The sequence below is a fragment of the Medicago sativa genome, chromosome 4 (genome assembly GCF_051527215.1).
Source record: "Medicago sativa cultivar Bolivia chromosome 4, Bolivia_mono, whole genome shotgun sequence".
Taxonomy (NCBI): domain Eukaryota; kingdom Viridiplantae; phylum Streptophyta; class Magnoliopsida; order Fabales; family Fabaceae; genus Medicago; species Medicago sativa.
This window is the reverse complement of record NC_140752.1, coordinates 90,147,149-90,163,720: the sequence shown is the minus strand read 5'-3', so window position 1 is coordinate 90,163,720 and position 16,572 is coordinate 90,147,149. Positions and strand designations below refer to the sequence as shown.

General features: G+C 31.3%; 2 protein-coding genes across 2 annotated transcripts; both read left to right on the top strand.

Moving 5' to 3' along the window:
• Positions 1-6,928: 6,928 nt before the first annotated feature.
• Positions 6,929-10,505, top strand: LOC146933569 (E3 ubiquitin-protein ligase RGLG5-like). The gene is made up of 12 exons (XM_085705377.1): positions 6,929-7,095; positions 7,330-7,677; positions 8,159-8,243; positions 8,337-8,477; positions 8,561-8,674; positions 8,749-8,846; positions 9,171-9,250; positions 9,318-9,423; positions 9,519-9,646; positions 9,756-9,939; positions 10,093-10,149; positions 10,261-10,505. Exons 1-12 carry the CDS (start codon positions 7,084-7,086, stop codon positions 10,339-10,341), a joined length of 1,434 nt encoding a protein of 477 aa, XP_085561503.1. The 5' UTR covers positions 6,929-7,083; the 3' UTR covers positions 10,342-10,505.
• A 1,726-nt stretch (positions 10,506-12,231) lies between these two features.
• On the top strand, positions 12,232-15,554 carry LOC146933568 (glycosyl hydrolase 5 family protein-like). The gene is made up of 4 exons (XM_085705374.1): positions 12,232-12,679; positions 12,848-13,095; positions 13,859-14,379; positions 14,971-15,554. The coding sequence occupies exons 1-4, from the start codon at positions 12,272-12,274 to the stop codon at positions 15,468-15,470; spliced, it is 1,677 nt and encodes a 558-aa protein (XP_085561500.1). The 5' UTR covers positions 12,232-12,271; the 3' UTR covers positions 15,471-15,554.
• Positions 15,555-16,572: the final 1,018 nt, after the last annotated feature.

Here is a 16,572-nt window from a genome sequence, read left to right as displayed (position 1 = left end):
AAATAGTTTACTTTTTAGTTAACATTAGAGCCGTCTTTATATAATGATATAGATGTTTTTTTTAACTCTTTTTTATAATAAATCACAATTTAATTTATATCATAAAATCATTTTATAGTTGATCTAGTGAGATCAAAATAATGACTTTGGTCGAGCAACAACCGTCGAGATGCGATTTGGTGGGGGTATCTGCATACACTTTGATTCAAGTTAGTGAAAGGGCAAATTATGAGAGTTTAAAGGATAAATTGTATGTACCTTGAGGTGTAGTCCAATAACCTTTTTATACGACTAGTGAAGTAGCTGTCGAGATAGTCGTTGGAACTTGAAAGGTTGTTACGACTTACGAACAACGGGCTTCAATTACCGTCAAACATTAGAGAGTCTTTGATTACAAATTATGGGAAATTCTAAACTTTTGGTTGTTCGGGCACCGATTGCTTTTTGATGAAGTGGTGTACATAATGTTTAGGATATTGTATGATTGGACCTTTGCTAATACAAACGAAATTATATCTACACCGTGTATAAATACCGTGTTGAACAACAAAATTGTGATCCAATAACACTTATATATAATGTTAAGACCCATTCTTTTTCCACCTTATTGATTTCTCACGCATCCTATGTTGTTTGGATTATAGAATCCGAACGGCATAAACACCCCATAAAAACCTCCAAAACACGTTAAAACATTTCGAATTTTAGAATTCGAATATGATGCACGAAAAACTCAAAGAAAGGAAAAAATAATGGTCTAATGTTGATGCTTCTTGGATTATCATGAAAGACTATGTTCAGTGACTCTATCTTTGTTTTTGTGGTCCATCAGTTTTGACTTTATTTTTGCTTGTTAGGTATAACTCTTGATGGATCTTTTTTCTAGTGACATGGTACTTGATTGTTTAATATAATCATCACAAGCTTATTGGATTTGGTTGATAGGCCAAACCGCAAGTGCACGGTCTATCGAAGTAATAGTAGTAAAAGAGAGTATCGTTCCGACAGGGAGTTATGAATTCAATTAACTTTAGATAACGATTAGATGAAGGTTTTGAGAATAAAGTTTGGATTTTTAACTATAAGAAAATAACAATAATAAAGTAAAAGTGCCTTGGGATTATTGGTTCATCCTAATGACAAATCCTTCACTAGCCAAAACCTTAACTTCTAGTCTCATGTTTTACACCTTAATTTCTAAAGACCGGTTTCCCTTTAGCCCCTCACCTTTCCGGTAAAAGTCCGGTGAGAGTTTACCCATAGTAACCAAGCCTATTTCGCTGACTTGATTACTAGAAGAAGCTTATAAGGATTGAAACTACACATGTCTCAATAATTGCAAAGACTATTTCGCTGCCTTTGCAATTATTGTCTAGATTCACTTGTTCCAATATCAAAGCTCCGCTTTCGCTTTATGAATTGATATTTGAGATGATGGATTAACAATTATCAAACCCTCCACTTTCACTTCTACAGTTTGATAATGGTTAATCCATGTTAAAACGGTGAATCTAAATTAGAAATTACGGCTACATGAAATTAGGGTTAAAGCTTGGTTCGATTAGGATTATGTCATTAGACTTATCCAACAATCCCAAGACAAGAGAAGTCTACTCACTAACGTTCATCGTAGACATGGGGGAGAAGAGAGAAGGCATAAAATAAATAACAAGAAAATAAAGAAATAAAAGGTGAACTTTATTTAGAAAACAATTGTCACTATTGATTCCCAGAATAAAGATGAATGTTTATGATGGAGAGCTACTCTATTTATAGCTTTACAATTGACTTAAAATCTAAGCAACTATAAGGGCTAATCAGTAAAACTACAACAGAGTAACTTGGGCTTGAAGAAAAGCAGCAAAAGAGCATCTGGAGGGTGGCACGGCCGTGCCACATGTTGGCACGGGCCGTGCCAAGCTTTTGACTTTGTGGAGACATATTTTTGTCTCCGTATCTTCGTATTTTCGCACTGTATTTGCTCCAGTCCTCTTTCTTTTGCTCCAAGACACCTTCCATCATATATTCGTTCCTAAAATAAAATAAAATGCAATTTGAAGTAAAAGATTCAAAAAGGAAATAAATTTGCAATAGAATAAAATCAAATCTAAATAAAACTAAACTAAATAATGCATTAAAATAGACTGAATTATGACTCATCAGTCTTAGAACTTGTTGTTGAGTTGAGGGTATGGATTTTTTTTAATAGTGCAGTCTATGACTATAAGGGTCATATGAAGGTTCAATTTTGGAAATATCATGACCAGCCTTTTGAATTGCAACAATTAGATAGCTACCTCATCATCCTTTTGGCTACTTCTGATGTAATGCTGGGACACAATCTTATTCTAGTTTGGGGAGCCATTTGAAGCATCATAAAAGGGGACTTCTTTTTTAATTATTAATGTTGTCCCTATTACATATTGTTAAATTGAATGACTTATGCACATTGAATTTGCCTCAAATCTATCTATCTATCTATCTATCTATCTATCTATCTATCTATCTATCTATCTATCTATCTATCTATCTATCTATCTATCTATCTATCTATCTATCTATCTATCTATCTATCTATCTATCTATCTATCTATCTATCTATCTATCTATCTATCTATCTATCTATCTATCTATCTATCTATCTTTGAATTTGAAGCTTGAGCTATTCTTATGCAAGAGTTGTGATGATGTGGCATACCTATATGAGCTTCAATTTCTCATTTTCTATTGAAACCTTGCTACCCACTCTTAAATATCACCCTTATTCACTATTATTTATTTTCCACTAAATCAATTTAATGTATTCATATATGGGATTTTGATCAATGCTCTCAACTTTTATTATAAAACTCATTGCCATTCTTTTGTCTTATGCATAAATAAATATATGTATTTTCTAAAACGGATATGCATGTTACTCAAGAAGAAAAGAAAAAAAAAAGCGTCACTTCAAAGACACACGTTATACAATTTTTCTTTTTAAACATCTAGAAAATTTTACCAAGAATAAAAGTTACACATTAATTAACTATATTTTTTTTGAAATATTATTTAGCTATATTTTGTTAAGTCCAACTTTAACTCATTAACCTTTAAACTACTATTTTTTTACTATTCCATAACTCATAAGTTATAATTTGTATTGATTACAACTCTCCAATCCATCATCTTTGTGTGTATAATGTGTCTTGTACATTATGTTTCTGGCATAAGTTTTGATTTTGGGTCATCACCATTTTCTCCACAAAAAAATTTAGACGATAGTTATAAATTTTATATGATGAATTTTGTTTTCTTCCGTGCACTTTGCATATGTCTTGACAATTTGTTGATTTTTATAGCACGTTAAAGACTCAAGTTACTTTATTATTATATATAGTGGTAAAATATTTAAGCACTCATTTTTTATTGATATAATATTTCATAATCTTAATTTATTTCATTGATTAACGTGAATATTACTATTTTTCATGTTAATGAGGAAAAGAGGATAAAAGATACTTCTATATTTGCTTTCATTGCATCCTTGGTGCTCACAAAGTATATGAAATGGCAACTCATGTAAGTGTGTATCTTTAACCCGTTTTTATATATATTTATTTTCTTTTTGTTAAAAAAAACTATATTTATTTTCACACTTATAATTTCCATATCCTTAATCAAGTTTATATACATTTGAAAAATATGAACCACTAAACTGTTAAAGTTGGTGTAATCATAATTTTGTCATGATGTAATAATATTATGTAGAGTATTGTATAGAATGACAAAATGATTCTAGTACAAAAATGTTACAAATGAGAAAATAAAATGATCACTAAAATTATATTTCTGGAAATGGTAAAAACAGTTGATTAAAGGTTAATGAAAGGTTTTTTTTTTGGGTGGTGGTCGGGGTTTGAATCCAAAACCTTACATATATTATGCACTGTCTCTATCAACTGAGTTAAGCTCACAAGGACTTTTGTTTTGACAGAAGGTTAATGAAAGGTTGTAAATTACAAATTAAAATAAATTAGATTAATAAATTCATTAGTTACAATTTTTTTATTACCTACTACTTTTCTATTATTTTTTTTAAAATAACTTTGTCACACCTATCTTAAATATTATTTTTCTCTATTCCTTGACTCTTATTCCATAACCATGATCAGTTACTCACTCATGTTGTATTATGTGATTTTTGAGAAAGAGTGTTAAATGTTTGTAGTATATGTTAGGTTTTGTTCGTCAATACTTTCTCATGTATTTTAGCCCTTTTTTAATTGATATAATGTGTATAAGTTTACTTTTCTAACTTTCTTTATTTTTTTATGTCTATATATAGGTGGTTGAATGCAAAATAAGGTCTCATTCACACTTATTATTGTTCTAGCTGATGTAGTGATTGTGCTTAAAACATATTTCATATGTATTTTATTTTCTATATTCACTTGACGAGGATATAAGTTTAAAAATATATTTATAGTAGTATTATTAATCAAAGAATAATTCAAAAGATCTACCAAGTTTGTTTTTTTTTTTCAATAAATTAAAAAAAATTAATTTGATTACAAAGACAAGGATTTCTTATCGCAAGCATTTATAAATTCAACTTCTGTTTCGCAATATAAACCGTAAATCAATATTACTAAAAACAAAAAATAAAACGAAACAATATGTTAATTTGATTCTTTGCTTTTTATTGAAATGTTACTAAAAAGCATTCATTTAAGTTAGTGTCTTGGGTTGAAAAAGTCTCACTCTCTTTTATACTATCTAATTTTAAGTTAGAATTGGGCAACTCTTAGAAAAACTTTCCACTCTTATTCTATCTAATAATCACTAATATTAATTTAATTAAGCATAATTTAGAAAAAAAATATCACCCTTTATTATTCCATAGTGTCTAATAAACCTGGGAACATAAACATTAATTGGAAAAAATAGACAAACAAAAATATGAATTGAGTAATGTGACAAGAAGGTAAATCAAACCGTTGTCTAAAATAATTTGGACCAATAAAAGTTAGAATAAAATTTCAGAAATAGAGGTTTGATAGGAAAGTTTAAAATAAGTTAATTTATCACCATAAGGATAATTTTTTTCAATGAATATAGGACACTTTAACAAAGAAATAGGAACGTAGAAGTAAATAGTTAGGTCATGTTGCGTAATTTCAAAGAACATGGTCAAAAGATGAAAAAGACATATCCTAACTTGAATTTATTGCAACCTTTCTTATGAATAATATTCACATCAAGCATTAATGACTCTGACTCTAATAGAAAAGAATGTGAGATTCCAAGATAAAAAATAAAAATAAAAAAAAGTAACATATTATTACACCACTACGATATCATAAATGAATTTTCTTATATGATTGCATTAAGATAAGTTATGATACATGTCTTTAAAATTATTAAATATTATAGGATCACCAAAAACTATATTATTTATCCATATAATATTTACACGAATCTACGATATAAATCAATATAAAATCTTCATGTTTTAAACAATATTCCTATTTAAGTATGAATTAATATTTAAAAAAAATCATAGGACTAATATTATAAATCAATAAAAAAAATATATGATTATACCGCAACTTTTATTTTCTTAAGTACAAGCTATAATCCAACCCGTGCAACGCACGGGTTCTATAACTAGTATAATATAAATAGACTAATGGAGTTTCCTGCAGGGGTTTTCTAGGAAGTTTCAGACTACGGAGACATTTCCTATAGACGTGTAAGGATTTACCTCTCTACACTCGTGGAAGTATCCATGAAAATTACAAGGCGCCTTCCATGTTACTATAATTTATATTTATATTATATGATTCAGTTTTTATTTTAGTTAAGTTATATTTTATATTTTCCTTTATTTATTTTGCTAAGATTTTGACTAAGTCTTCTTGTTAACTAGAATCTTGGGTTTGTCCTCGTAACTTCAACTTAATTGGTAGGAACAATGCATAATATATGTAAGATTTGAGGTTTGAACCCTGATCACAAAAAAAAATCTCGAGGTTAAACTCCAACCATGAAAATGAAGTCATGTTAAATTCTTAAAATTGAGAGACTAGGTGAGTGTCGCCTCTAAAATCTAATATGATTTGAAATATTAGTTTTCGTAGCTGTGGGAATATAATTGTATTCAAAGAATAAAATGAACCACATACTCTCATACATTGATCAATAATTGACATATTTGATTATTTCAATCAAATTAAAGAAATTGATATAATTATCATTATTGTTACTATAAATACAAAATAAAAGATATTGTTGTATAATTACAACTCAATTGGAAACTACAAGATTGTCAATATACAATGAGGAATGATATTTTGACAACCAATTTTAAACAAGTTTTGGTGATAACCTTTATCTTTCTTTTTTATTGGACAATAACAATAGAGAGAGAGAGAGAAAAAAAAAAAGGAAGAGGGAAATAAAAGTACAATGAAAGTATGAGAGAATTGTCACATAAGTCATTTCTGATATGCAATAACCCAAGTTCGAATTTAGAATTATTTACATTTGAGGTATTTGAGTCTAAGTACTTGACCAAAAAATTATCAACATGGAAATGAAACACATAATATTAATTAATTAAAGATACAATTGAAAACTAAAAAAGGGTTGGTTCAAGTGATAAAAGATTTGATCTTTTAAACAAACAGTCAAAGTTCAATTTCTAGCTCTTGCATATAATTTGCTTATAGCATAGTAGTAATAAAAAAATACAATTGAAAAACAATAGTCAATATTTAATTAAAATTGAAAGTGATATTCACAAAAATTCTTTTTGCAAACTTGTGACATTTATTATGAGGTGATGATAGAGTGGAGTACACTTGTCAACAGGACAATAAAACAATTGTAGTTGACTGACCTTGCTGGTTTTGGTTTTTACTTCTAACACCAGCATTCCTCGTTCATACTTCATAGTCTTCTTCCATTTATTATAGCTTGTTCAACAAGTATAAGTCAGTCCATTCTTCGTCATTAGCGTGACACATCAAACTATATCCATCATCATCTTGTTAATTCATTTCTCTCACACAATTCATTTGCAATTCTTTTGTGGAAACAATGCATCTAGAGGTACATGGAAAAACATGTTATAGTGATTGTTTCTTTTTTAGCATATTAGTGGAAAACATTTTGGTTTGATTCAGTCATCATTAATAGGCGCCTGAGTTATTTTTCTTGGTCTTCTCTTCTCTTTCATATTTCTAGTTTTGGAAATTTTGTAACTCTAGTTAATTTGGTTCCTATATAAACATATTATTACATATATGTATGTATTGAACACTTTGTTTTGTGTTTCTGGTTCAGCTGGATACTTTTACAGCTTTGGTTGTGGTTCTGTGTTTCCTTGCATTGATTTTTAAGGAGACGGTAATGGGAGGTAAGAGTTCAAAAGGGTCTCAGACGAGACATGCAATTTCATCATCATCATCACCATCAACATCATATGGCTCTGTTGGTTCTTCTTCATCTTCATGGGAAAATAACTATGGATATCCACAATCAACATATCCATACCCTCCACAGCAAAATCCATATCAAAGGCCTAATCATCGTCGCCCTACACAGGCTCCCTCTCATGATTATTCACGGCCAAATAGGAAATTAGATAGGAGATATTCAAGGATTGCTGATGATTATCATTCTCTTGACGAGGTAATTCAGATTGTTGTGTTGTTATGATTTGTTACTCTATACTTGTGTTTTGTGTGTGGATAGTATTAAACAAAAAAGAAAGGGAATCATTTTTTCTCTCCATCACATCAGGTGAAAGGAGAATAGGAGATGCTGCTAAAGAAACTACTGTCAATCATTTTTATGTTCTTCATTATCTTGAAGCTATATTCATTTTCTAATATTCCTATCTCTAGCAATAACAAAGAAAACTTAGTCATTAGCCAGTAGTTAGTCCAAGTGTGCAAAGGTTTGTTTGAGAAAATATATTGCTGAATCTCACTGATGATTTTTTTTTTTTTTTTTTACTTTATTTCTTTTCTAAGATTTCAATATCAAAATGTCCATAACAAATTTTACTTGTAACCGTATTCATATTATTGATCAATCAGGATTGCTATTCTTAAAATTTCATAGATTTCTGTAATGAAGTAATATAGTTTAATGAAATAATTGCACACAGGTTACCACTGCTCTTTCACGTGCTGGCTTGGAATCATCTAATCTCATTGTTGGCATTGATTTCACAAAGAGCAACGAATGGACAGGTTTTGTCACTTACTAATAAGTCATATCTTGATGATTGAATTTCTTACGGCGAGTCGTGGTACATAATATATATAATTCTCTTTGAAAATCAGGGAAGAGGTCATTCAATCGAAAAAGTTTACATCACATTGGAAATGGTCAAAATCCGTATGAACAAGCAATCTCAATTATTGGGAAAACATTAACTGCGTTTGATGAGGATAACTTGATTCCTTGTTTTGGATTTGGAGATGGTAAAGATCTTCATGCTTTTTCCATTTTTTTTATTGTTTCCAAATAGCAAAACTTGATTTTGTTTTCTTTTTTCTCATGTCAGCATCAACACATGATCAAGACGTCTTTAGTTTCCATTCAGATGAGAGGTGCTGCAATGGATTTGAAGAAGTTTTGTCAAAATATAGAGAGATTGTTCCATGCCTCCGACTCGCAGGTGTTGCCTTCGATGATAGCATCTATACCACTTTTTAATTAGGCTTGACATGACTCGTTGAATTTATCTTACAGGACCCACCTCATTTGCTCCAATTATTGAGATGGCCATGACTATTGTTGAGAAAAGTGGCGGCCAATATCATGTCTTGCTTATAATTGCTGATGGACAGGTATCTTTAATGCACATTTCATTCCATTCAAAAGTACAAATTGTAAGTAGTTTTCTAAATATGCACTGGCCATAAGTTCCAAAGAATTACTATGCTAGTTATGTGAATGACTCTCTTATGCGTCTTGTAGAAGAAATTATGTTGTAATTATATCATGATTCGTGATAGCAAATTTTATTGTTTACTTCGTTAATGACGGTAATAAAAATAATATCCGCTACATTTAGCTCATAAATCACACTTCAACATGATGACAATTGTAGATATTCATTTTTCCTTTCCTATGCAAGATCTTGAAAAATTGATACCTGAATTTTGCCACAGGTGACAAGAAGTGTTGACACAGAGAATGGCAAGCTAAGTTCTCAGGAAAAGAAGACAATTGATGCAATAGTGAAAGCCAGGTATGTTTTGTAGTTGCTTCTCTCCACTGATACGCTATCTTGGATTCTTACACTCGCTAAATTGCAGCGAGTATCCACTGTCGATAGTTTTGGTTGGAGTTGGAGATGGACCATGGGATATGATGAGGGAATTTGACGATAACATTCCGGCTCGAGCCTTCGACAATTTTCAGGTTTGGTGTAATGTGCATGACCATATTGGCTTTCCATATTCAAATCTTACTACTGTGCAGAAATGTGAATGTTTTTACTTTTGGTTTCTGTGTAGTTTGTGAATTTTACGGAAATAATGTCAAGAAATGTGGATTCAAACCGAAAAGAGACAGAGTTTGCTCTAGCAGCTTTGATGGAGATACCTTCTCAATATAAAGCAACCATAGACCACAGCATATTGGGGTAAATTGATTGATATGTTATATAGGAAAATATATAACTTATGACCTATCATACATGTTTTTCTCAGATAATAACTAAATTCGCATCATGTCTTCCTTGATGAATGTAGGACACGAAGGGGATATTCACCAGACAGGGTTCCTTTACCTCCACCTCAATATGATAGGGCTTCTTCTAGTAACGCCACAATATCTTTTCGTTCAAATAGTTTTCAGCAAAGTACACATACATATGCTAGCAATGAAAATGAAATGAGCACGGAACCGTCTTCAGGTGGTTTATATGACAATAAGGTATTAAAAAATCTAGGACCATTCACCATCATCATGTTTGCCTGAGACATTGTATAGCTTTGCTCACTTGAACCCTGGCATAATCATCAATTCATGGTTAATGATCATTTCTTTGTCACTTTCAATGATAATTCGCATGTTGATTAACTGCAGGTTTGCCCCATTTGTCTTACTAATGCGAAGGATATGGCATTTGGTTGCGGGCATCAGGTAACCGATTAAATTATGTGCTGCTGATTCTTCTTGAATTGAACCTAAGGTGGTCTTAAAAGGATATATTATTAACTTTACTTTGCAATTTTATTTTCTGACATGGTACAGACTTGTTGTGAATGTGGAGAAAGCCTTGAATTTTGCCCTATTTGCCGGAGCACAATCGATACCAGAATAAAACTTTATTAAGCTTTGTTTATTTGACGGCTGTCGAGGATTCATTTTGTTCTTGTACAGAATCATTTATCACAATTTTGAACCAAAAAAACTATGTCGGGTTAGGAGGATTTGTTTACAGAATGAACTAGTGTTGCCTCATTGTATATATAAAGTTTGTGTTGTGTGCCATCAAATTACTTCAAGTTAATTACTATTGCATCAATTGTCTTCTTCAAAACATAGAAATCAATTACTTCAAATCATTTTTTTTTTTTTTTTATTTTCAAATACAAAATAAAGTCACGATGAAAGAGAGAATCAATTACTGGGGTACAAAGGAGTGAAGGACTGACTAGAAGGAAAACACCAAAAATGTGCACAAATTGTAGTAGAAGCAATAGCCAAAAAAAAATATTGTCATTATTTTGATTTCAAGTGCGAACCTATGGCATGGAGTGTATGACACATATTGAATTGGCATTTTTCAGAAAATATGCCGCCAAAGTTTACGTAATATATCATATATCCACCACGTTTAAGTTAAGTATTAATTTTACGTACAAAAAATGTTTGAAGTGTTTATATAACTTTTTTTTTGAAGGAAAGTGTTTATATAACTTGAAACTGCAAAATTGGATGGAGTCACGATACGTTCTATAGTATATGATGAGGCCACAATATTACACGTATAGGTGGTCTCTCGAATTCTCTATCAATTTAGCTTAGCCAACAATTTTACTTCAAACGGAAAAACATTATTATAGACTGGTGTAAATTACAAGTAATTGTTTCTGTTGTTTTTCTTTGAGGGATCTTGTTACCATTGAGGTATTAATTATGCTTTGACTAAAAACAGTATTAATTATGGAAGTGTATTAATCTAACATAAGATTCTCCTGTACTAAGAACTATTTAATTTTGTTTTACCAGAAATTCTAACAAGTGCCTTTAAGACATTCTTTAAGCATCCAAAAATAGTTATTTTTATAGTATTAAAAATTATGTAGTTATGACTTTAACATATGTTTTACTTAAATTTTCAAGACAAATTTTGTTTTTTTGGGTTTCTTAAACAATATCTTTAGGGTATTGGTTAGCAAGACTCTAATTTTAAATGAAGAAGGGCTAGGAACTCAACTACTAATCTAAAATGTAATTTTGGTTTTGGAACTTTATTTTATCTTTTTTAAGCATGAATTTTTTTTAACCGGCAAAATTTATTAAGCAAGACCTTTATTTTATTATCAAAATTTATACTAGTAATTTATTTATTAAATATTAGCTTTGAAATGAATAAATGATTAACGAACTTAATGACGAATTGTATAAGAAAATCCGAGTTCAAATTCTAACATTGCTCCCGACCGAGCTCCAGAATACTTGCCAAATTGAAGATTATTCTTGTAATTTAATTTAATCTTGTACTGTAATAATTTATGTTACCAACACGTGTTGGCTCAGTTCGAAATTGAAGATTATTCTTTTAATTTAATTTAAACTATTTAAATGCAGATTATTATTATTAAATAGTTAAAACCGAGACAGAAATCTAACACGTGGCGTACTAAAATCGTAACATGGTCACACTCACACCGCCAACATAACACTTGTAGAAAAAGTAAGGATAAATAAGTTCAAACATCCCAAAAAAAAATTTGAAGTCTAAGTTCAAACATCCCAAAAAAATTATAAATTTGAAGTCAGCAACTCTAGATTATATTTTATCTTTTACCATGTCATAAAACTTGTTTCCATGATGAAGTGGTAAGGCGTATACAAAAGTACAAGACTATATTAAATATACTTAAAAGGAAAGATGACAAAATAGGATACAACAAAGTTACTTGTCATTGAATATTCATGTTGCCGCATGGATCATATATTATTATATATAAACGACAGTATCATTAGTTTATGATCACATCATATCATATCATATCATAAGAAAAAGAAACACAAAATGAGTCTGTGGCGGTGCATCATGTTGATATTAATCGGAGCAACCATATTAGAATTGAATCCGGTGGTGGCAGTGAAAGGTGTTCCACTAGGAACAAGTTCACGATGGATAGTGAATCAAGATGGAGAAAGAGTGAAACTAGCATGTTTGAATTGGGTGTCTCATTTAGATGCTGTGGTGGCTGAAGGGCTCAGTAAAAAGCCTGTGGATGTTATTTCTAATGGAATTAAGTCTATGGGATTTAACTGTGTTAGGCTCACTTGGCCTATCCTTCTTCTTACTAATGATACTCTTTCTTCTCTTACTGTTAGACAATCATTTCAGAACCTTGGTCTTCTTCAATCTGTAGCTGGTTTTCAATCAAATAATCCTTCCATCATTGATCTTTCCCTTATTCAAGCTTTTCAGGTACAAAATTTTACAATTTCTATGCATATAAATTAATTTTATAAGACCAACTAGCTTTTTGTAAGAAGATGTAATTTATCTGATTAAAAAAGTATTTTATACGTATTCTATATGTTTGTTTAAACTTTGAGCTAAGAGTGGGGCAATGTTTTGTGGTGGTGACTCCAGGCAGTAGTGAAAAGTCTTGGTGACAATGATGTGATGGTGATTTTGGACAACCATATTACACAGCCAGGCTGGTGCTGCAGTAACTCTGATGGTAATGGATTTTTTGGTGACCAATATTTTGACCCTAATCTGTGGGTCCAGGGCCTCACCAAAATGGCTACTCTTTTCAATGGAGTGCCTAATGTGGTTGGCATGAGCTTGAGGAATGAACTTAGAGGTCCGAAACAGAATGTCGACGACTGGTACAGGTAACAAAGATTACTTAGACTGGAAGAAAAATATTAAAAGGCCAAAAATCCAATTAGAGATGCATATATAAATAATGGTTTAGTGAAAACAAAGATTAAATATTGTTTTAGTTCCTAAAATAGAGTAATTGTTGTCTTTGCTCTCAAATTATTTTCGTAAACTTTAACCTCTCTTTTTTAGTTCTAAAAACTTCAGTCTTCTTATTTTTTTTAAATGTGACAACATTACTCCCTCTATAATTTCTTAAGTTAGAAATTATATGTGCAAAGAAAATTCATGTCACCTCTTGTGGCATAAAATTTATAAATGAAGTGGTATTCATTTACCATGTCTTTTTGTTTGCCATATATAATTTCTGACAGAGAAAGTTATGGAAAGGACTAATGGTGACACATTTAGAAAAGGAGTTTAATGGAGGTTCACTAACAGTGTAGTCGTCCAATAAAAATTCATCATCTTGTCAGCTAATCATATATTGTAACCATTTTTTTAGAATAACTGCCAAATTCTTCATTTTTATTAGACGTAGGTGTAAAACTAGTTTATACTGACGGTGCATGTCCCCTTTTCTCACAGAAAAGAGTGGCCAACAAAACATTTGAAAAACTTTATCGGGATCAAAAGGAGTGATTATCTTATTATGGAGGAATAAAAACAAATTTAAGACTAAAAGTGTAGAGAAAGAAAAATACATGTTCCATTTTTTTAAGATAAAAAATACATGTTACATGGATGATAAGTTGATGTTTGTTTGAATTGAAGGTATATGGTACAAGGAGCAGAAGCAGTTCATGCAGCAAATCCAGATGTTCTTGTAATTTTATCTGGATTAAATTTTGATAAAGACTTATCCTATATTGCCAAAAGACCAGTGAACCTAACATTCAAGGGGAAACTAGTCTTTGAAGCACACTGGTATGCCTTTACTGATGGTCAAGCTTGGGCATCAGGCAACCCAAATCAAGTATGTGGACAAGTGGCTGGAAATATGAAGAGAATGTCTGGTTACTTAGTGGACCAAGGATGGCCATTGTTTGTGAGTGAATTTGGTGTGGACTTGAGGGGCACTAATGTCAATGACAACCGTTATCTTAACTGTTTTATGGCATATGCAGCTGAACTTGATTTGGATTGGGCCTTGTGGACATTGGTTGGTAGTTACTACTTTAGACAAGGGGTTATTGGAATGGAAGAGTTTTATGGGATTCTCAATTGGGATTGGACACAAGTTAGAAATGCTAGCTTCTTGCAAAGGATTTCTTCCCTCCAACTTCCATTTCGAGGTAACAACATAATTACTAAACTTCAATTCTCAGATTTGAATATCTCTTCTATTTCTCATCGAATCAGAAGTTTGTTGCTGGATTGATCTCTCAATCGTTAGATTAATCTGACAATTGACCTTTGGCTAGTTGAACTACAATGACCACCACTTGGCGGTTGATCTCTCGATTGTCAATTCTATGATGCTAAAACTAAATGTGATTTTTTAATCTAATTTGAGTCCTCTGTAGCGGCTGCATGGTGCAGCTGCTACAGAATCGTTAGATTTGATGCAAGATCCAACTGCACCTATATCTAATGGCTCACGGTCACTGCAGGGATCTGATCGTGATTTTAACTTCTAAAAATAATATCTTAGAATTTGGGTTGGGGTTTAATCAACCCTACAGGACCTGTTTGTAATGTGAGAGGTGTCTCTCATGTATAAATTCACTTCCTTACAAAATCGGTTTGTAAGGTGACAGATGTCACCCACGTATAAACGCGTTTTTGGATTATAGATCATCCAATAAGGGACTCCTAAGATAACATATTTAATTCTGACCACTTTATGAAGACTTTAATTATATACTCTTTTTGTCATTGCACAGGTCCAGGCATAACAGTAGGCAATCCACACAAACTGATATTCCATCCTTCAACCGGTCTTTGCGTGATAAGGAAGTCACTACTAGAGCCACTAAAATTAGGTCCATGCTCTCTTTCTGATGGTTGGAACTACACTCCACAGAAGATACTATCAATAAAAGGTACATACTATTGCATACAAGCAGTGAAAGAAGGGATGCCTGCAACACTTAGCATACTATGCTCAAATCCTAACTCTAAATGGGACATGATCTCAGACTCCAAGTTGCACCTTTCATCAAAAATTAACAGTGGATCAACAAATGTTTGTCTAGATGTGAATGATAACAACATCATTGTGACCAACGCCTGTAAATGCTTGAGCAATGATCATTCATGTGACCCTGGAAGCCAATGGTTTAAACTTATTGATAGCGGGAGGAGGTCGATTTCATCAACCTTGACATTATCCGAGCTAAATTTATTGGAGCTTTTTATGAAACCATATTTGAACTCAAAATAAGTTTATTTTAACTATTTTAGTGTAAATTAGTTAGACCATATGTACTCATTAAAAGTTGGCTTAATTAATGATTTGGTCCCTTAAGTTATTTGTTGGTTACATTTTGGTCCCATAAGTTATTAACGTTACAATTTGGTCCCTTAAGTTATTTGTTGGTTACATTTTGGTCCCATAAGTTATTAACGTTACAATTTGGTCCCTTAACTTACTTTTTGGTTTCGTTTTGGTCCCTTAACTTATTTTTTGGTTTCGTTTTGATCCCTTAACTCTAATAACATAAAGGACCAGAGTGGTTGACGGAGGAAGAGTTAAGGTACCAAAACGAAACCAAAAAATAAGTTAAGGGACCAAATTGTAACGTTAATAACTTATGGGACCAAAATGTAACCAACAAATAACTTGAGGGACAAAATTGTAACGTTAATAACTTATGGGACCAAAATGTAACCAACAAATAACTTAAGGGACCAAATCATTAATTAAGCCTTAAAAGTATCATCAGCAATTAATTCAATAGCAAGAAAGTGTTGTGGTCAATACATCCATGTGAATATTAGATTAACTGCATTTAGTATTATGGTGAAAAATGTAAATGAAAAATTACAATCCACTCCTAGTACTACATTATGGCCCTCTTGGATTAAAAAGTTAGCAGAGGAATCTCTACCTTGATTGTTTTATGATAAAGGAAAAGTATGGTATAAAAAAATCGTATATAGTAATGACACTTGTACTAAATAGTAATGATTCTTTCACATCACAAAAGTTGCAACGATGTTAATGATTTTATTTATACCTTTCTTGCAATAACTATTATGTCATGATTCCTCTTTTAAGAAATTAAATTTTTGTATTGATCATAATTTTTACAACGTGTTAGTCTAAAAAGTGTGATGCCTAGACACTAATGAGTTACTGAGAAACAAAGTATAAAAGTTAGTAATTCATTAATTAATTTCCCATAAAAGTTTACACTCTTGTGTAAATCGTTTTACTTTTACAACTGTTTGACAGAAGATACCAATAATAATAAGAAAGTCTGAACTGATGAAAGGTATAAATTCTGCCAATCCTTTATCCAATATTTCATTTTCACCTTGTC

Excerpts from the sequence above, each read along its gene's own strand:
- LOC146933569 (XM_085705377.1), top strand. Across the intron at positions 9,251-9,317 it reads GATGCAATAGTGAAAGCCAG|CGAGTATCCACTGTCGATAG; the intron begins GTATGTTTTGTA and ends GCTAAATTGCAG. Across the intron at positions 9,647-9,755 it reads ATAGACCACAGCATATTGGG|GACACGAAGGGGATATTCAC; the intron begins GTAAATTGATTG and ends TGATGAATGTAG.
- LOC146933568 (XM_085705374.1), top strand. The coding sequence starts at position 12,272 with ATGAGTCTGTGGCGGTGCATCATGTTGATATTAATCGGAGCAACCATA. Across the intron at positions 12,680-12,847 it reads CCCTTATTCAAGCTTTTCAG|GCAGTAGTGAAAAGTCTTGG; the intron begins GTACAAAATTTT and ends TGGTGACTCCAG. Across the intron at positions 14,380-14,970 it reads CCTCCAACTTCCATTTCGAG|GTCCAGGCATAACAGTAGGC; the intron begins GTAACAACATAA and ends GTCATTGCACAG.